The following is a 20,267-nucleotide window of genomic DNA, read 5'->3' on the forward strand; positions in this document are numbered from 1 at the left end:
GACGTTCTGTGGGGATCTTGTCCCACATGCGGTAGGGTGTGGTGTGTTGATGGTGGTGTGTGGGGTGTTTTGTGAAGGAGAAGTGGACGCAGTGGTGGTCAGTCCAGAGGAGTTCGGTGGTGTGGGTGTAGGCTATGTGTTGGCTTGAAGTGAAAATTGTGTTGAGCGTTTGTCCTGCTGAGTGGGTGGGTGCGGTGACCAGTTGTTTGAGTCCGAGGTTGGTGAGGTTGTCTATGAGGGAGGTAGAGTTGTGGTCTTGAAGGTTCTCCAGGTGAAAGTTGAAATCACCGAGGAGGATGTAGTCTGTGGAGGTGAGGGCGTGCGAGCTGATGGTGTCGGCGATGGTGTCGCAGAAGGCCGGGCGTGGTCCTGGTGGTCTGTAAAGCAGTGTACCTCTGAAGGTGGAGTTGTTAATGTGGATTAGGAAGTGCATGTGTTCTGTGTTGTCGATAGTGTCTTGGGAGCTGGTGGTGATTTTGATGGTGTCCCTGTGTAGGATGGCGATGCCACCACCTGGCCTGTTGAGGCGGTCTTTGCGTTGGAGTTTATATCCCTTGGGGGTGGCGGTGGCTATGTCGGGTTCTGAAGAGGGGTTGGTCCAGGTTTCCGTGAGGAAGGAGATGTCAGGTGAGTGTGATGTGATGAGGTCCCAGAGTTCCATGGCATGTTTGTGAAGGGAGCGGGTGTTGAGGAGCAGGCAGTTGAGGTGGTTGTGGTGGGTGATGTTGGTGTGGTGCATGAGGGTGTTGTTGCGGGGTGTGTTCTGGTTGTGGGGTGGTGTGCTGCAGGGCTAGTTGGTGGGGGTAGGGGCAGAGCAGGTGTGTATTGCGTTGGGGGTGTTGTGTTTGTTGTCGGGGGTCGCTATGGTTGGTGTGTGGTGTGAGGGATGAGGAGCAGGAGAAATTACAGGTGTGGCAGGTGAAGGGGCCATGAGTGTGTGTGGGGCTGGAAAGGGTGCAGGTGGGGCGAGGGCCTGGGTTGAGTGAGTGGAGGGTGAGGGGGGAGTAGGTTTGTCTGAGGGGGCGAGGGGGACTGGCGCTGGGCGTGGTCTTTGCGCGGAAGGGCTCTGACGGGCTTGCATTTGGTGGGTCCGCGCCGCAGCTGCAATAAATGGGAAGGAGGGAGGGAGTGGCAGCTGGGAGGAGGGAGGTCTGGGCGAATGGGAAGGCTGGGGCCGCAGGGATTAGCAGCGTCCGGAAAAAAACAAAAGGAAAACAGACGGTGAGGAGGTGGGGGGAGGCAGGAGGGGCCGCGGGGACGCAGCGGCAAGGGGAAAGAGAAAAGATTGGAAAAAACGACGGTGAGGTGGTGGGGGGAGGCGGAAGGGGCCGCGGGGACGCAGCGGCAAGGGAAAAGAGAAATGATTGGAAAAAAGGATGGTGAGGAGGTGGGGGAAGGAGGGAGGGGCCGCGGGGACGCAGTGGCGGGGATTTTACGCAGAAGGGAACGGCCAAGTGGAGGCGGCGCGGGGTGGCAGTGCGAGGAGCGACCAAGTGTTGCTCCTTATTACCGCAGCGCGGCTGCCATAAATGGGGAGGAGGGAGGGAGTGGCAGCTGGGAGGAGGGAGGTCTGGGCGAATGGGAAGGCTGGGGGGGTGGGGCCGCAGGGATTAGCAGCGGCGGGAAAAAAAACAAAAGGAAAATAGACAGTGAGGAGGTGGGGAGAGGCGGGAGGGGCCGTGGGGACGCAGCAGCAAGGGAAAAGAGAAAAGATTGGAAAAAAGGACGGTGAGGAGGTGGAGGGAGGGGCTGCGGGGATGCAGCAGCGGGGATTTTAAGCAGAAGGGAACCGCCAAGTGGAGGCAGCGCGGGCGGCGGTGCGAGGAGCGACCAAGTGTTGATGTGCGCAAAGGAGCCCTTGGAAGCAGGAGGTAGGTCGCACTGAAGGTCGCTTGCAGGTCAGCAGGGGCACTCTGGTGGGAGATTCAGGTGTTTTCAGAAGTCCCTCAACTGGGGCTTCCTCCTGCTCCTTTTTCAGTCCCAAGTGGACTATCCTTCTGGGTGCCCCACGATGAGTCACCTGTACCTGGGACTATTGCACAGTTCGGCCACTTGAGGTCATAGTGCCACCAACCTGGGTACACTTGTAGGTTTTTTCCTCGCGGTTTGTTGGGTGAAATTTGGTCCAGCTGCGGCATCTGGTTCCTTGGTCAGCAGCCGGTCAGGGAACTGGACTTCACTGGTCTTTGTTGGAGGACTGAAGTTTAGGGGTTCTCTGGGGGATTTTTAGAGTCCATCAGAAGTCAGAGCAACTCCTCAGCTGTGATTGTCGAGTCCTGGGTGCAGCAGGCACGGTTTACCGCCTTTCCCTTGGTGCAGCAGGACTTCAGTTCTTGAGTCTTGTGTCTTCCTTAGGGTGGCTGCACCCACCAAGTGACCACATCCTGTGATCAGAGGTCACTTCCTTATCCCCGATAGGCTATTTTCCTATTATGCAAGATGGAGGAAAATGAAATGGAGGGGTCATCTTGCATGCAACATCTTATGCATGGTGCAGGCTGGGGCTGAACACTCCTCCTGTCCTTTGGGTGTTTTCCCTCTGTTGCTCCCGCCAAAATTGGGGGTTTGCACAGGGGTGTGGAATTTATTAAAATATCTACTTGTCCAGGGGACAGGTTGCTTCTCAAATCTACTTGTCCTGTAAAAAGATCTACTTGTCCCTTTGGTGCCATGTAGTGTGGCGACAAATTATGGCAGCAATTAATAGCCTCTCTGATTATGCCAGGGCTACTACCATAGTAGGGCTTGAATACTTGGAGTTTCAATCCCTCCTGTAGCAATTTCCTTATTTTGCCACCTTTCTGCAGATCTGCATACTGGGGCTGGAGGAAGCAGTAAGCAATAGTTCCAGGGCTGGAATGCCTTTGAGTCTGCAAACCTACTAACCTGCATGTTTTAAAGATTTTTACCAGCTTCTCTCTAATATTTTCCCATAATAAGAAAGGTTGGACATTTACTCCTGACAATGGCAGAATTAGAACTTCTTCCAGGGTTGGGAAGAAAGTGGCTGGAGGGAAAATGAACTTGCAAATGCTCAATAGATTTTCACATGAGCAAATCTACACATCGTATTTACCCACGCTAAAATACAGTTCACAAATATTTTATAGGGGTACGACATATACCATGGGTGCACTTTTGTGACTTTCTTTAAGAATTTGGGGCCACAAGTAGGTAGGTTCAAATTTGTGACCTGCAAATTGCAAGTCGCAAATCCGAATGTAGGATGGTGTCCTGGACACCATCTGTGATTCGCAAGGGCTTCGCAAATGCCCACATCATGAATAATCATGAGGTGGGTCGCAATTTGCGACCCCCTCACGAATGGTGGCCTGCTGGAGACAGCAGACCACCATGTCTGTGACTGCTTTTCAATAAAGCAGTTATTTTTTTTTTTTTTTTGTAATGCAGCCAGTTTTCCTTAAAGGAAAACGAGATGCAAAACAAAAACGAAAAATGAAACGTTTTCGTTTCATTTTTTCAGAGCAGGCAGTGGTCCACAGGACCACTGCCTGCTCTGAAAAAATGTTTACAGTGACATTCACAATGGGGAAGGGGTCCCATGGGGATCCCTTCCCTTTTGCGAAAGTGTTAGCACCCATTTGAAATGGGTGCAAACTGCGATTGGTTTGCGCCCGCGTTCGCGGTCACAAAACAATCCTACATTGCACTGCGAGTTGCAATTAGGAAGGGAACACCCCTTACTAATTGCGAGTCGCAAACCCGTTTTGTGATTCGGTAACCAGGTTACTGAATCGCAAAACTGGGTTTGTGCATCGCAATGTGCTTTTTGCACGTCGCAAACAGCGAAAGTCGCTGTTTGCGACATGCAAAAAGCTACCTACATGTGGGTCTTGGTCCCTAATGAGGTCTGGTGTTAACAAAGACATTTTGTTTTTATTAAACTTCTATTTCTCTCTCTTTCGGCTGGCTTTACTGTGAGTGATCGCATTCTGCTCTTCCACAAGGAGCATATTGCCACACAAAGTAGTTTTGTTCAGTGTCAGGAACTACAGTGGCAATCAGTGACGTAATGAAACTGGAGGGTGCCCCTTTGCAAAGAACATGGAGGAGCCCCCTCTCCACACTCACTCAGGGCAGGTGCTGTGCTGACGGGGCCCCCTGGAGGACGGCTGCGGGGCCTTTGTTATGCCGCTGGTGGCAACGTGTGCTTTAAGAGTTCAAAAACTTTTTGGGGGGGTTTTGCCAATATTTGTTACAATGTTGAGGGCCTGGTAGCTCCCACAACAATAAAGTGTTACAAAAGCCATGTCAAAACAAGACACGCATTGATGAAACTAAAAGACGTATAAAAGTATGTCAGATCAGTTGGCTTTGTCAGTGTTTGTTTATTTTCATGCTTCCCATAATCGTGTTGAAAATGGTTACACTGATTTTCCATTAGAAATATTTTTGGGAAATACTAGCATGCATCAACACATTTTACTAAATGACACTTCATTTGCATATAATCAGAGAGCATTCTGGGAGCATTATACTTAGCCTCTTAGTCTAAACTTTTCAAACATGTTTATACACGTTTTTTTTTTTTTGTACTGGAACCAACGTCAGTGAAGTGTGACCTTAAAACATTTCTTTACAGCACGCACCCTAATAATGAAGGCTTTCAAATAATGAACCATAAATACAAGTTCGAACAGCATTATCTTTTGGAAACACATTACCTCAACTGCAGAGAGTTCAACTCTCTGTAAACAGGCAGCCAAAGGGTTTGTGCTGCAGGGGGTTGGGCCTACTTGTCCCAAGGACAAAGTAAACATAAAAACTTGTTGCCCTAGACCCCAAACAAGATGTCCCGATAGGAATTCCACATCCCTGAATTTGCAACAGGGGTGGCCATCTACTACTAGCAGCAGGCTTGGGGGTTGAGTTTCAAAGGCGTTACGCCCATTAGCAGAGCAGTGCACATTCCTGAGAAGGGAGGAGTGACACCTCCACCCAGGAAGGACTTTGTTTTGGGAACCAGAGAGCAGGAGCTCTCACCCCCAAGGTTCCAGAATCTTGCCTGGTGGTGGCAGGCTGGTTGTGACCAGCCAGCAACCATGCCAGGGTAGTTAGCTTTTACAGGGGGCACCTCTAATGTGACCGCTAGGTCAATTTGTGAATAAATCCAATGCTAGTACCAGTTTGGTTTTATCATTCAGAGTAGTTTGATACCAAACAACCCAGTTTTCATAGTAGCTATCATGTAGCTGTGAAACTCCTACTGACCAGTGCCAAGTGCATGCACGTAAAATAGCTGCTCTGTTCACTTACTATGTCCCAGGTTCGGCAAGGGGCATTTTGCTCATGCATCTATGCCCACACATACAATATAGTGCACCCTGCCTTAGGGCTGGAAGGCCTGACAGAGGGGCGACTTACCCATATTGCATGCAGTGTATAGTCGACAGGGCGCGCAGGCTGTGTGCCATGTTGGTTTTGCATTTTAGGATTGCACCAGGACACTCAGCCTGCATTGGCAGTGCTGGTTGCATCTGGATGCATGGCCCTTCAAGGTGGCATAATCTGTGCTGCTGCCCTCAAGGGCCTGCCCTTAGTACCTCATGCCCTTGGTACATAAGTACCATTTACTAGGAATGTATAGTGGTAGCTAATGGTGTTGCCTGTTGTGCCAATACATCACATGCATTGTGAGCAAACACAATGGATCTAACCAAGATCTGTGACTGAGGGTGAATGTTTGACAATGTTCAGCATTCCATCCATCATCGTTTTGTTTTGTTGTTGTCGCCCTGTGTGGGAAGGGAATGCACAGATGTGGGTCCCATGCTGGCTGTGCCACTGGATTCAAGCTAGCCTGGCTAAGAAGGTGTGATACCCCCAAACCAGTCCCTGGATGCTTGTTTTCAGCCCATGGAGGACCTGGCCTGGCAGTTCGTGCTAGGCTGTTCCCCTGGGTAGCAGGGGCAAGACTGATTTGCATATGGCTTTGTCCAAACTGGGGTGGTATGTTGAGCAAAGAAAACAATGGATTTAACCCAGATCTGTGACTTGGGGTGAATGTTTGACAATGTTCAGCACTCCATCCTTCATCCTTTTGTGTTGCTATTGTAACTTGGAAAGCTGCACAGACTCTCATTGTCTTCGCCGACACTGAACAGATGAAAACATATTCGCAGGAAGACGAGTGTCTGAGATACTGGTATTTAAGGGTGTGCTTACAAACCAAGTAAAGGAGACAATATTGAAGCTGCAATCCACTCCCAAATCTTCAAGCTATGTCTCATAAGTATGAGCCTTCACCTGTGTGTCCCCTGTTTTGACTACCCATCTGTTTTCTACAGATTTCTGCTTCTGAGGGTAAGCAGTGGCTTTCTTTGTCCAGTTAGGGAACATACATCTTTAGACACGCTTGACAAAAGCATCTTTGTTTTAGAAAGCACTGCTTTAAAAGCTTTAACAGCCGTGCTCCTTGCTTATTGGCAAGTTGCTCATGCTTCGTAGGAGTTGATTTCTGTGCCACAGTGAAGTTTTTGGAAGAATTCAGACAGCCTTTAGAGGATCTAATTTAGACCTAAATTACATATATATACATATATACACACACACACCACTGCTGGCTCAGTTGACAGATCAGTATTTCGATGACATGAAGCTTTTTGAAGAAAAGGTTGAAATTGACTGCCCTTGCTGTGGGTTTGGCTTTACTACCATGGAAATTTCATCTGAAGTATAGAAAACGTAAGGGATAACAGTACTCTTGACAGAAACAAGCTTTAGGGCCTCAGCAGTAGCAACCATATTATTTTTATCCCTTTAGTGATTGCAGTGGAGCAAAGGGCTGATGGGCAGCAACTGCATCTAAATCTGCTTTCTTCACTCCTAGAAAAATGAAACCACTCTGTGTTCTCTTTGCCCTCCCATGAGCCTCTGATGCTTGAACGGGTGTTGTTATTCTTTAGGACATTTCAGAAATAACTTCAGATGAGTAGGTCCTTCATGTTGTATGTATTGGTTATTTTCTGTCCTTTCTGATAAAGCTGCCATCCATCTCCCACTTAGCCTCACACCCATTCACATATTTTGAGGAATGAAATTATGTCTCTTTTAGGAAAGGGTACAATAGAAATTGTGCCCCTCGACCAAAGAACAACTGTATCTGATTCCAATTTTTATACCTTTGGACGTTGAACGAGTTCTTGAAGGTAGAGAGGTTCTCAGTGTTGTCTTTACTGCAGGTTTTACAGTCTCTCAAAAGCAGGATTTGCTTATGTCTCTGGATCCGCACAATGCATTTTCACATCCCAATTGTGGAGTATCATAGAAAATAACCCAAGTTTAGTAGGGGATAGGCGGGTGCATCCCTTTGGGATTTCTTCAACACATAAGGTGTTTGCAAATGTTATGGCAGTTTTAGTCTACCTTCATCGGCAGAGTATTGGTTTACCTCAGCCTAGACAACTGGTTATTTTACTCCTTTGTAGAAGCGTAGTAGAAGGCTCTTCATTGCACTCTATCTGATACTGTTGCACTAGTGCACAAGTTTGGATTTTCTGGAAAGGTAATGAAATCCCTTCTGATTCCCTGTCAGTGTAGTGAGCTTAGAGAGGCACTAGTGGACATTTCTTTTGTTAATGCATTTTCACCACTGACCAGGTTGTTAGGCATTTCTTAGATGGTGACGAGATTTTACCAGTCCAGTTGCAGCAAATTAGTGGTGGGTCTTATAGGATTAATGGTACTTTGCATTATCTAAGTCCTTTGATGCTTCTCAAGATGCATCCCACTCAGTAAACTGGTGCCTGCAGAGTCAGTGTCACAGTATTATGGAAATCTCATCTCACTATTTCAGTTGGTTCCTCATTCGCTGTGGCTATGGTTGAATCAAGCAATCATGGGTGTAGGTTGCTCCTTCAGACCTCCGCCACACAAGTGAACTATAATTACACACACATCCCTTCAATTAGCAAACTCATCTGTGAATGGTTATTGGACCAAAGTTGATTCAGATATATATATATATATGTGTGTAATTAAATTCATGTCTGGATTTTAACAGACTATACTACTGTATTGTTCCATGTGAAAATATAGGTTGGTGTAGGTTTTGCCTGTCTGTGCGAGGAGGCAGTTCAGATTTGTAACTTGGTCATAGGTAGGAGATTTCAGCTGTCTGCACCTTATGTGGTGGGGAAAGATAATATGATGACACGCTTCCTAAGCAGAATGATTTGCAGCAATCTGAAATGGCATTTGCATGAGGTTGTGATAGACCAGCTTTTCAGTTATTGGACTATTTCCTGTGTGGAGCTTCCTTTTGCCAGGAATAAAAAGTGAAGTCACTTTGCCCTCTAGAGTTCCCGGTGAGGGATTCATTAGAGGTTGCTCTCCTGTTGCCCTGGGATTTTTCTCTCCAATATGCTTTTCCACCATATCCTCTTAATCCTAAAGATAGAGAAAATTATTCTTTAATACAGGGTGCATATCTTCTCAGTGCACCTGTTTGGACCTGGTGCCCTTAGTAGCAAGATTTCATCTCGGTTTTAAGTTCTTGTTTCGACTGCCACTGAGCATAGGCCTTCTTACTCAGGAAGAGGTCAATTATCATGCCAAATTGCCACCTTTTATTCCTGCAGCTTTTAACTTGTCAGGGGCTAGCCTTTTTTTTAGGGTCAAGCTTGTGAGTGCGTGCGCTAGCAAGAATGTTGTGTTCAGTAAAGGGCTTGGAGCCCGCCTGTTGCTCACCATTTGTAGGTTCGCCCGATACTCTTCTTTACAGCCTCGTAATTCATCAAGGCATGCCTGGTATCATTTCTGTTTCTGTGTCGAGCAGGGATCAAGCACTAATTGATTCAACTTAATTGGTGCCCTTCTGCTGCCCCTGACGTGATTTAGGTACTATTTGTTCTTTCTAACTTCTAGTGGCCCGCAAATGTGCCCAGCAGAACAAACATAATTGCAGTTTTATTTTTTAAAGCTAACGTTTTTTATTTTGCCAAGTCGTCTTTTCTCAGTTTTCATGCATGTTTTCTTTTGTTTTTGCTTGTGTGCGGTCGTCAAAAGATGACCGTTAAATTGGTCTAAATATACAAGACCTATTGCATTGCAAATCCTTGTCTCTATAGTTTACCTGAGGAAAGTTTTATTATCGAGAAGGCAACATCTAACTAGGACTGTATCCTTCTGAGTGCGCGCCCTCTGTAAACAGGCCTTCTTATCTTGTCACATTAGCTACGTATTCAAAGACAAAGGTCAAATGCCAGGCTTTGTCTTCTGAGGGAGCTTGGTGTTCACTTTTCTTTCTCCTAACTTCAAAGTGAACTTATATGACAATCTTGCTGTAAAAGACTTTTTTCTAGCACACAAGAAACTCTGCTGATATTTCAGAATATGTTGGAGTTAGGAAAGTACAAATGAAGCACATTTTTTTGAAATTCCGAAGTTTGGTGGAAACAAATATTTGAATATGATTAAAATACATCAATAAACTAGGTGATTACATTTCCACACATTGTTTGCACGCAGGAAAACTGTATGTCTGTGCAAATATGATGTTGATTTAAATTGAAAATGTGTTATCTGTAATGGCAGTGCGCTACCACGCCACCATACTCCACTCCAATCTACACCACTCCTCTCTACTCAACACCACTCTCTTCTAGGACCCTCCACTCTATTCTGTGACTCTACACGACACACCACTCTATTCTATGACATGTCACTCCTCTCGCTGCCCCTCCATTGTAAGACACTCTCCGACACACCACTCTACATCATACTACTCAGTGCCACTCAGCGGCCCTCCCTCCAGACCACATACCACACTCCACTCAGTCAACCCCAATCTACCCCACTCCAGTCTACCACAATCTACCACACTTCAGTTTACCCCAATCCGCTCCACTCCAAACTACCCCACTCCACTCAAATCTACCTCAAGCCACCCCACTCCACTTCAATCTACTCCACTCCAGTCTCCACTACACTCTATCCCACTCCACTCCAACCTACCCCCCTCCAGTGTAATCTCCTGCTCTCCAGTCTAATCTACCCCACTCCACCCCAGTCCAGTACCCCAATTTAGCCTACTCCAATCTAGCCCAGTCCACTCCAATCTCCACTCCATCCCATCACACTCCACTCCAGTCTACCCTACTTTACTCCAGTCTATCCCACCCCAATCTACCACACTCTGGTCTACCACAATCCATCCCACTCCAATCTACCCCACTCCAATCTACCCCAATCTACCTCACCCCAATCAACCCCAGTCTACCCAATCAATCCCACACACCCCACTCCAATTTGCCCACCCCACTCCAGTCTACATCATCCTACTCCAATTTACCCCACCCCCCACCACCCCACTCTATCCCACTCCTCTCCAGTTTACCCCACTCCACCCCAGGCTACCTCACTTGACCCCAGTCTATCCTGCTCCGCCCCAATATACCCCACTCAGCTGCACCCTAGCCTATCCAACTCCACTCCAATCCACCTCACTCCACACCAGTCCACTCTACTCCAGTCTACCTCACTTCACTCCGTTTACCTCACTCTCCCCCTCCAATCTACCCCACTCAAATCTACTCCAATGCACCCCACTCCACACTACCCCATCTACCCCACTCCAATGTACCCAACTCCAGTCTACCCCACGCCACTCCAATCTACCACACTTCACGCAATCCCACTCCCCTAAACCCTAGTCTGCCCCACTCCACCCCAACACATCCCAATCCACTCTACTGCACCCCACTCCGATCTACCCCAAAACATCCCAATCCACTCTACGCCATCCTACTCCAACCTCAGCTACTCAAACCTACTCCTCTCCAATGTGTCCCATTCCAGTCTACCCCATTCCCTTCCAATCTACCCCACTCCAATCTGCAACAATCTACCCCACTCCAAACTGCCACAATCTACCCCACTCCATTCTTATCACTCCATTCTAAATCCCTCTATCCAATCACACTCCACTTTACCCCACTCTGCTCCAATCTACCCCACTCCACCCAAATCTACATAATTATACACAATTCTACGTACTGCACTCTACCACACTCCAACCCCCCTTTCCAATCCACTAAATCTACCCCACTCCACCACACTCCAGTCTTCCCCTGTCCACTCCAATCTACCCACTTCACCTCAGTCTGCCCACATCTACCCCACTCCAACATACTCCACCCTACTTAAATCTACCCAGCTTCAGTCTACCCTAAGCCACTTCACTCTAATCTGCCACGATCTACCCCCACCCCACTCAACCAAACTCCACTCAACTCAAATCGACCCTTCTACACTCTACTCTACTGCAGTCTGCTCCACTCCACCCCCTTCTGCCCAATACATTTATTCCACTCTGCTCTACCGCAGTCTACCTCACTCAACCCCATCTACCTCACTCCACCCCAGTCTACCTCAATCTGCCCCAATCCACTGCACCCCACTCCAATCCTTTCCACTCCGCTCCACCCCAGTCTACCTCAATCCACCCCAGTCTACCTCAATCCACACCAGTCTACCTCAGTCCAGCCCAGTCTACCCAATCCACTGTACCCTAATCCACTCTACCCTGCTCCAATCTACCCAACTCAATCTATCTCACTCCAGTCTATCCCACTCCAATCTATCCCACTACAACCTACTACAATATACCCCACTGCAATATATCCCACTCCACTCCAATCTACTCCATTTCAGCCCAATCCACTGCATTCACACAACTAAAATCTACCCTACTGCATTCTACTCCATTCCACTCTAATGCTCCCCAATCTAACTCATTCCAATCTACCCCAATCTACACCACTCCACTCAGCTCTACCAACATCTGCCCCTCTCCACTCTAGTCTACCCCACTCAATCCCAGTCCACCCCACTTGACTGCAGTCTATCTGCTCCACTCTGCGTCTGTCTACTCCACTCTACCCTACTGAACTCTACCTCAATCTACCCAACTCTAATCTACCCCACTCCAATCTAGTTCAGTCCACCCCACTCTGTTTGAACACTCCAATCTATCCCACTCCACTCCAATCTACTCCACTCCACCTGAATCCACTCTGCCCCACTCCAATCTAGCCCTATTCCACTAATCCAATCTGCCCCACTCCAATTTATACACTCCAAAAGACCCCATGCAACTCCAATCTACCCCATTCTACTCCACTGCAGTCTGCCCCAATCTTCCCCACTCCAGTCTACCCAAATCTACCTTAGTACAATCTACTGCACTCCACTCCACCCCCTTCTACTCCACACCATCTGATTAACACCAAGCCATGCTGAACAGCAGCCACAGTGGTGTACAACATGGCTAAAACACATTGACAAAGCCACTGCTTGGTATATTACTAGACTAGGATTTAAATGTAGTGCTAGCATTCTTGATGGGTCCTTCTTTTGGGTTATTACTTGAACCTTCATGTTTTGGTCACAGCAGACAGCTATTATCCATCACATCTTTTAGAAGAGCTATTGAGTTGAAGGCGATGTCGCCTAGTTCCTCTTTACCAATGTTTACTAGGAAGCGTGCTGTATTCTTTTTATCCAGATTTCCTACAAATTTTTTTATCGGTCAGGTTATTTTTTTGCCTTCATTTTTTTCCAGATATCTATTTGGCCAAATCAATTAAACCTGTTGAGAAAATGGTGATTGTTTAAACAGGGTCACCCTGTCTCACTCTGGGTTTAGACCCCTCTGTGTTATTTTTTAATCTGTTTTTCATATGAAACATTTTTAATGATTTTGTCTCCGTTATTACTACTATTTGCACATCTTATACATTGCACACTGCATCAATGTTCACTGTCATCAACACAAAGTAGATGTAAGTGCAAAAAATAGGATCATGCATGACGTTAAGTGCATATATTTATTATTTCCATGTCTTCAGCATTATCAGCTACTGGGTTAGATTTCGGTGCTATCACCCAGACATCCATCCAGTCACCCGAGATCTTGACATGTTTGTGTGGACATATTCTACCTTTGTAGGCAGTCATTTCTGGGGCCATGCAATGGTCCATTCCCTTTATCTGTTCTTTAACATGGCAGGTGTGTTAATGTTTTTGCAGGATATACAAGGCTCACTAGATGAATATTCCTATTGAAACACAGTTATGTGCACTAGACCCTCATTATGAATCTCCAAGTTGACCAATATATCATCGTGATGTTCACGAATGAAAGGTGGGTCCCTTGGGGAGAACTCCACTTTGGACTTCACTGCCAGGCAAGACCATACTGTAACCCATGATCAGCCCTACACAGTTGTCCAAACCAACCCCTCACTGTAGGTGGCAGCAGCAACTTCCTCATATGAGGTGAATGCTGTCCTTTTTCTGGAATGTCCTCAAGGCAGATGTACTCCAGCTGTGCATTGTATAATTGCCTGCAGTGCACTTGTATACAGTCACTAACTTTTACAGTAGAATTCATACACAAATTCTCTCAGACTTGCTCCTAATACTCCATTTGTGGTCATGAAAATTCCATTGTGCTGGCAGAATTCCTACATCTGCAAATTCATTTTGCACATGAAAAAGGCTGGCACTCCTGGTTATGGAAATTCCATTGAGCATTGTGAAAATGTTGTCCATGTACGTTGCGCAAAGTGATTTAAGGTTAATGACATCAGTCTTTGCTACCGTTATGGCTTCTAATCATATGTATTTATGAACACTTTTCAACTTCTTCCTTTGCTGTGGAGTGGTCCCAAACTGTTATATCTTCCTCTGTGTAACTAGGTTTCAGTTAAGCTTTTGAAAATTGCTAGCTGATTTAAAGGTGATCAGCAGATTTAAATGCTTGTAAAAGCTGTGTTTGGTCCTTTCTTACACAGAGCTCTTTACTGTGTCGAAGGATAAATCAATTCACATCCTGAATGTGGAGGAGGGTCGGTTGACCAAGCGCATCGCAAGAGCACACAAGTAAGTTCTATATTCCAGGTCTTCATTACTTGATTTTTTTTATTTACCTGTACATGGGCTCCTAGCTCATACATGGGGTCCTAGCTCAGGATTTCAGATAAGCCTTCGCCGTGAATGATCTGGGATTGATAGAGCTGGAATTAACAGGTGTGGAAGTGTGAGATAAGAGATTTAAAGGTGTGGTCATGACTGAGTAATGTTTTGTGTTAGGCATTTTATCTTTAAGCAGCAAAGACAAAGCAGAATTGTTGAAACCCACTTTAGAGCCTGCACCATGGGCTTGACTAGTTGGTTTTGCCCAAGGCTGATATGGGCGTCTATTGTAAATTACTGTCTGCTACCAATAAGCAACAGTCTCGCATTTGTTCGAGTTAGATCTATTAGTGTTGTAAAGCAATAAAAACGCAGCGCGATCGCGCTACGTAAAACCCAGCGCGATCGCTCTGTGTGGAAAATAAACAGATAAAGTAGTCTGGACTCCAGGCTGAAAACATCGAGCCTCGTATGTTTTTGGTACTTTACCAGTGCTGTGTAGGTGGGCTAAACACCGGAAAATGCATGACGTATGCATGCCTTTCACAAATGAATGCAAGCAGATTTTAAAAGGCAAGCCCACGAACCAATGTAAGTGACTGACGTGGCATGGGCGTGGTTTCAAGCCCAAAGAGAGATTACAGAATGGACGGAGCACTTCGTGCTCACCCATAAAAAACAACTGGGATGATTGCATTAGAGGTGTAAGGCTATAGTGGAGATGTCTACAGCATCCCTAAAATAATTTTTTTAAAGTGGCAGTTGTAGCTTGTTTCACTGTCAGCCAAATCTTGTATTGGGACTGTGTCTATTACAACACTAGACAAAGTTGTATCACCTGAATACATTTTTCAGTATTAAGAAATCCTAATAGTTAATACTTTTTAACATACAAGGCCTACGTTTAAAAAAAAATAAAATGTGGCTATTTTCCTCTGCTTTCATGCTATGATACCTGGCTCAAATTGCCATCTGCTTTTTCACTTCATGCTTCCATCTGTCACTGTTCCTGATCTGTAGCTGCCTTCTGGGCCTCGTTTTGCCATCTGTGTTTGCTTCTTCTATTACCTACTGCCCTCTGCTTTCTCACTTCATGTTAGCAGCAATCCATGAGCCTGCTGTTTTGTGTGATCTCTGTTCCTACATATTGTTTTGAAATTCACAGTTCTGCCCTATATGTCATGCTCTTCCCTGCATCTTTTTCCTGCAGCTCCCCCATCTACAGTCTCCTGCTAATTGATGAGAACCTTTTTGCCACTGGCGATGAGAGTGGGATGCTGAAGGTGTGGGACCTCCGCAGAGATGCAGCATTCATGGAATTGAAGCACCATGAAGAGTACATCAGTGACATGGTGATCGACCAGAACAAGAAGATGCTGTTGACCACCAGGTGACGCGAGGATCATTTCTCTCACTTTTCTACACATGTATGTTCATGGTGTGTGTAGAAATACCTCGCAGCAATGATAATTACTCAGTTGTAAGTACAGGTAATGAGGGGAGAGCCTTTCGCATGGAGGTGCCCTACCCAAAACAAGAGTATATTATTAAATGGGGATCAGTCCGTTGTAGAGATATAAAATCCTGTGCAATTTGCCAGAATATTGCTAGATGATTAAATAATGCATTGTGGTTACCCGGTATTAGCTATCTCACCTGCAGGTAGAGAGGAGTAGGTACAGGGGCTTGCAAGGAGGGGAAGAAGGTAGGAAGGTTGAGAGGGTGGTGAAGTGGTCACAGTGAAAAGAGTTATGACCTGACATACCTTTGCAGCGGGAATCTTTTGGAGATATGTCCTTTCCTCCTATGTCATCAGACGCATACTCCAGAAGCCTACACATGTGGTTGCCATCTTCAGATTTTTTTTTATCTGCTGTTCACCATCAGCACTTATTTCTGGAGACCAGCTTGCTTTGGCGTGGCACTACTGATCATCAAAGTTTATAAGAAAAAAAATAGTAACTGTGCTTCTGTTATGAGACCATGCACCAAAATGTGGCAGAAATAATTACAAAACTGTAGTGCTAGACACAAATCATTAACAACTAAGTAGTCATAGTCACCAAAATGGTACTTTGGTTGTGGGTGATTGTAGGAAGTGCCCTGAAGTCAGCCACAAAGTAGCACTTTGGTTACAAGTCCTATGAATTAATGGGCCATGCCAGTGGTGGATGTGGGCGACTACTCCTTAAGAAACGTTTTGGACACCAGCATTTATTTTTATTTGTTTGTCTATCCTTTTAAGTGTGTGTGTCGGCCAATGGTCAGCATGCACACACCCTACCCAGTGCTCCTGTCTGCCATAGCCGACACAAGGGAGGCATTTAAAGGCCCTTACTGTTCTCAACACCAGCAGGCATCCTTTGTTTTTTTATCAGGCTGCTCAGGAACAGCTTCCCAAGCAGTCTGATCCTTTTTTTACCACTATAATGACGATTGGGTGCAGTGTGAGACGGACCTTGCGGTTGGTGCCTGCCACCTGCGGGGAAGTGGCTCCTCCACTTCAAGGTAGATGCTGACAGCTTAGTGAATTGCTGGATGCCCTTCTCTGAGGTGCCCTCTGGGTAAATATGATGATAAATCCAATATTGGTATCAGTATGGATCCAATAGGACGAGGTGTTTGATACCAAACACCATAGTTTTCAGTGAAGCCATTATGAAGCTGGGTAACTCCTATTGAGCAGTTCCCAGTATGCACCTTAAAACAGCTTCTCTGTTCACTTGCAATATTTAGTAATAGAACTAGACATCACAGGGGCATAGCTGTTCGTCTAACTATGTTCTCACATCAAATGTAATGCACCCTGCTTTAGGGCTCCAAGACCTGCTGAGGGGTGACTTGCATAAATTAGATGCAGTGACTTGGACATTGCACACAGTGAGTGTCATGTTGTGTTTTCCCTCATTCATGGCTTACACCATGACATGTAGTCTGCGATGGCAGGCTGTGTGCTATTTTTAGAGGGGTGTCTTAAGGTGGTGCACAATAAATGCTGCAGCCCTTAGCGACCCTCTCAGGTACCAGAATACCATTTACTAGGGGCTTAAAGATGCACTAGAGCGTGTTCCAATTGTACACAATTAGACCTTTTGCCTTGTTTTAAGGAATGAGCACTGACACTGGGGATCTGGTGAGCAGGAACCCAGTGCACCTTCAGTCAAAAAATCTCAGTACTAGTGGCAGAAAAGTGGGGGTGACCATGTCAGAAGGGGCATTTTCCTACATTGTGATTTGCTGTTTCTTTTTTTCACAAGCTGTTGGCTGTAAAGCTGCAACTCACCGTATGTGTCACACGTTTCAAATTGTATGAATATATACCAAATTTCAATTGAAGAACAAGCTAAGCAGCCAGAGGTCATGGAAAAGCCAAGGGGTGGTGTTTTGCTACTTGGTTGGGGGGGAGGGGCACTAGAGGGTTGCAGGGCATGAAACTGTAGGTATTTCCAGGGTTTCATGGGAGTTTGCTGTTGCACTCTTACTACCCACAATTACCTAAAATGCAGATTTTGTATTACAATGAAAAGGAAATTATGAAGAATCAATTCTATGCAGCACAGCTGTCGTTTGGGTGAGGTTGAGATTCCATTTGCTGTCCAGCTCAGTTCTCGCTTAGACTACCGGCTAGCTGCAAGATGAAGTCTTCTACAGACATTGCGTTATGTGTTTCACTGGGTACATGCAGAACATTCATCAGTGGCACCAAGAAGGGACTAGCATCTATTCAGGATCTGCTGCATTAATGCCCCTAAGTTATGTAGTCTGCATCAACGTCCTCACCCTGGGCCTGCCACATCAGTAGGCCCAACTTGAACCCGCATCAGTGGGCCTCTGCAATACATGCACCAGTGGCCCTGTCGTTATATGCACCCACAGTCTACTCCAATACTTGTAATCAAGGGTCCTAATAATACATACATCAGTTGTCCAGCAGTACCAGCCTTCTCTGCCCAGTATTAGACACCTGCAAGATAAAGTCAACATTTTGAGCCACAGGATGAGGCTGATCATCAACATAAATAAGGCACCTGAATTGAAGATGGGTATGCCATTATTGGAGATTATATGACCAATAAACCAATAGCAGGGGAAAATAGTAATTTTAAAGTGAAAACAGAGTAAATGCAAACCTATCTTAAGAGAGTTGTAAACTTGCCACTAAACTGGTCAAGCCATTGAGCCTTGATTTGAAGCATTAGCATTTTTCAGTTAACTATTAAAGAACTGTGACATGTCCTCCAGCTCTTATTTCACTGAGAGGCATCTAGGGCAACACTTTGTGCTCAATGTACTACTTAATTGCCCATAGATGGGTTCTAGTTGCTCTTTAAATGAACATGTAATTGCCTGCCCTACTTAAACTCACATACTCGCTCTTCCTCTTTCTCTCACGTCTACTATAACTTCACTCCCTCCCTCCCTCCTTATCTTTCTTTTCCTCCTTTTGCACTCTCTGGTTTCTATACTATCCCCTTTGGTTTTCCTTTCTTTCTCTTGCCTTTCTCATTGTCACACCAGTTGCTTCCCATTTCTCTCATTTATTCTGCCTATTCTCTCTTCCTGCTGCTTTCCCATACATTTTTCTCTCCACATTTCATTCAGTTGTATGTTTTTATTCTTGCACAGAATGATGCTTATTAGCTTATCAATCTCACCTCATGTATGCACTTAATGTATCAGCCCATTACTACAGTCAGTTACCTTTCTCCAAACAGAAGCCAAGTTGAGGGTGGTTAGGCACTGATGCAGTTAAGTTCGAATTGTGGTCTAATTGGTGTGATACCACACAGGCAGGCTCACAAATGCATGGCTGAGCAGCACTGACCGAGAGCACTGTCCCCAAGCTGCTGCTGATAGTTGATACCATGCTCTGATGGTGTTGTGCAGTAAGGGAAGCCTGGGTACGGGTGCAGAGGGTAGGGGGTTCAGATGGTCAGCAGTCACTGAGGAATGAGCTCAAAGTGCAAGTCTTGGATTACCTGGGCTTGCCATGACTTGGGCCTTTGATGCCAGTGCATACAAATAGAACTGCATAACCGGCCAATCGCAGATCTTTTTGGGATTTGAAAAACATCCCAGGGACAAACCTATTGGCACAACGGGTCCTAAATGCCCTCCAAATGGCTTCAAGAAAGAGTAATGTGTATGAGGCTGCGATTGGAAGTCATAAATGTGCTGCGAGCTCAAATGGCTAATTAGCGTGCACATTATGGAATCTTGCTGAAATGCGAGAAAAAGGAACTGTTAGACTAACTCCTCATGAGTGACACTTAGCTGGGCTGCATGTGACATTGTGCAAAGCCACCAGAACAGTCCCTCCATAAAAGTGGTGGCCAGCCCTTGGGAGTGTCAGTTGACTGGAAAAGGGTTCGTAGCACAGCTTGACCTATGTTGGCCTGCTGGGGTGCTAGTACATCCACACAGTAATGTTTAGTAAATGTGTGTGGTGTAGACAATGTAGCTGCCTTACAAATGTCAGCTGCAGGGATATTTCCAAGAAAAGCCAGAGTGGCACCTTTTTCCCTAGTAGAATGTGCTCTAGGAGAGGCAGGTAACTGTCTTTTTGCTTTAGCATAACAAGTCTGTATACATTTAACTATCCATCTAGCTCTGCTGGTTTTGGAAAGATAAAAGGCTACAAAGAGCTGTTTAGTTTTCCTAAACTCTTTGGTTCTGTCAGTGTAAAACATGAGTGCTCGTTTAACTTCCAGAATGTGTAGTGCCCTTTCCTCAACACACTCAGGATGCAGAATAAAGACTGGTAGCCCAATGGATTGGTTTATAGGAATTGTGAAACCGCTTTAGGAAGGAACTTTGTTTTTTTTGCAGAGGACCACCTTGTCTCTATGAATCTGGAAGAAAGGTTCTTCCAAGGTTAGTGCCTGGAGCTCACTGACACGCCTGAGTGATGTGATGGCAACTAAGAAAGCTACCTTCTAAGAAAGGTATTGAGGGGGGCATGAATTAAGTGGCTGAAAAGGAGGACGCATGAGCTGGATAAGCACAATATTGAGGAGCCAGGATGGTGCAGGAGACACCCTGGGTAGAATGACCCTTTTAAGGCCTTCCATGAAAGCTTTAAGGGCTGGGATTCTGAACAAAGAACTATGTTGTCTGTTCTGTAGATATGCAGCTATAGCTGCAGGATGTAGGTAAATGGAAGTTTAAGCTAGATTACCGTTTTGTAAATGGAGCACATAACAAATGATCTCTTGAAAAGTAGCTTTCATGAGGTCAATATGTTTGGGTTGACAGTAGCAAACAAAACGTTTCCTTTTTGCAGCATAACATGCTTCATTTGTGGGTCTACAGGCTTCACCGACACAGTC

General features: G+C 45.8%; 1 protein-coding gene across 2 annotated transcripts in view; it reads left to right on the top strand.

The window, feature by feature from the left end:
• Positions 1 to 20,267, top strand: part of WDR55 (WD repeat domain 55) — a 219,813-nt gene that overhangs the window by 147,678 nt on the left and 51,868 nt on the right. For both annotated transcript variants that reach the window (XM_069199396.1, XM_069199395.1), the window contains 2 exons: positions 13,818 to 13,905; positions 15,149 to 15,328. In XM_069199396.1, the coding sequence (XP_069055497.1) occupies positions 13,818 to 13,905; positions 15,149 to 15,328 (268 nt within the window). The remainder of the gene's footprint in view (positions 1 to 13,817; positions 13,906 to 15,148; positions 15,329 to 20,267) is intronic.

This window comes from Pleurodeles waltl, chromosome 7, assembly GCF_031143425.1.
Source record: "Pleurodeles waltl isolate 20211129_DDA chromosome 7, aPleWal1.hap1.20221129, whole genome shotgun sequence".
Lineage (NCBI taxonomy): Eukaryota > Metazoa > Chordata > Amphibia > Caudata > Salamandridae > Pleurodeles > Pleurodeles waltl.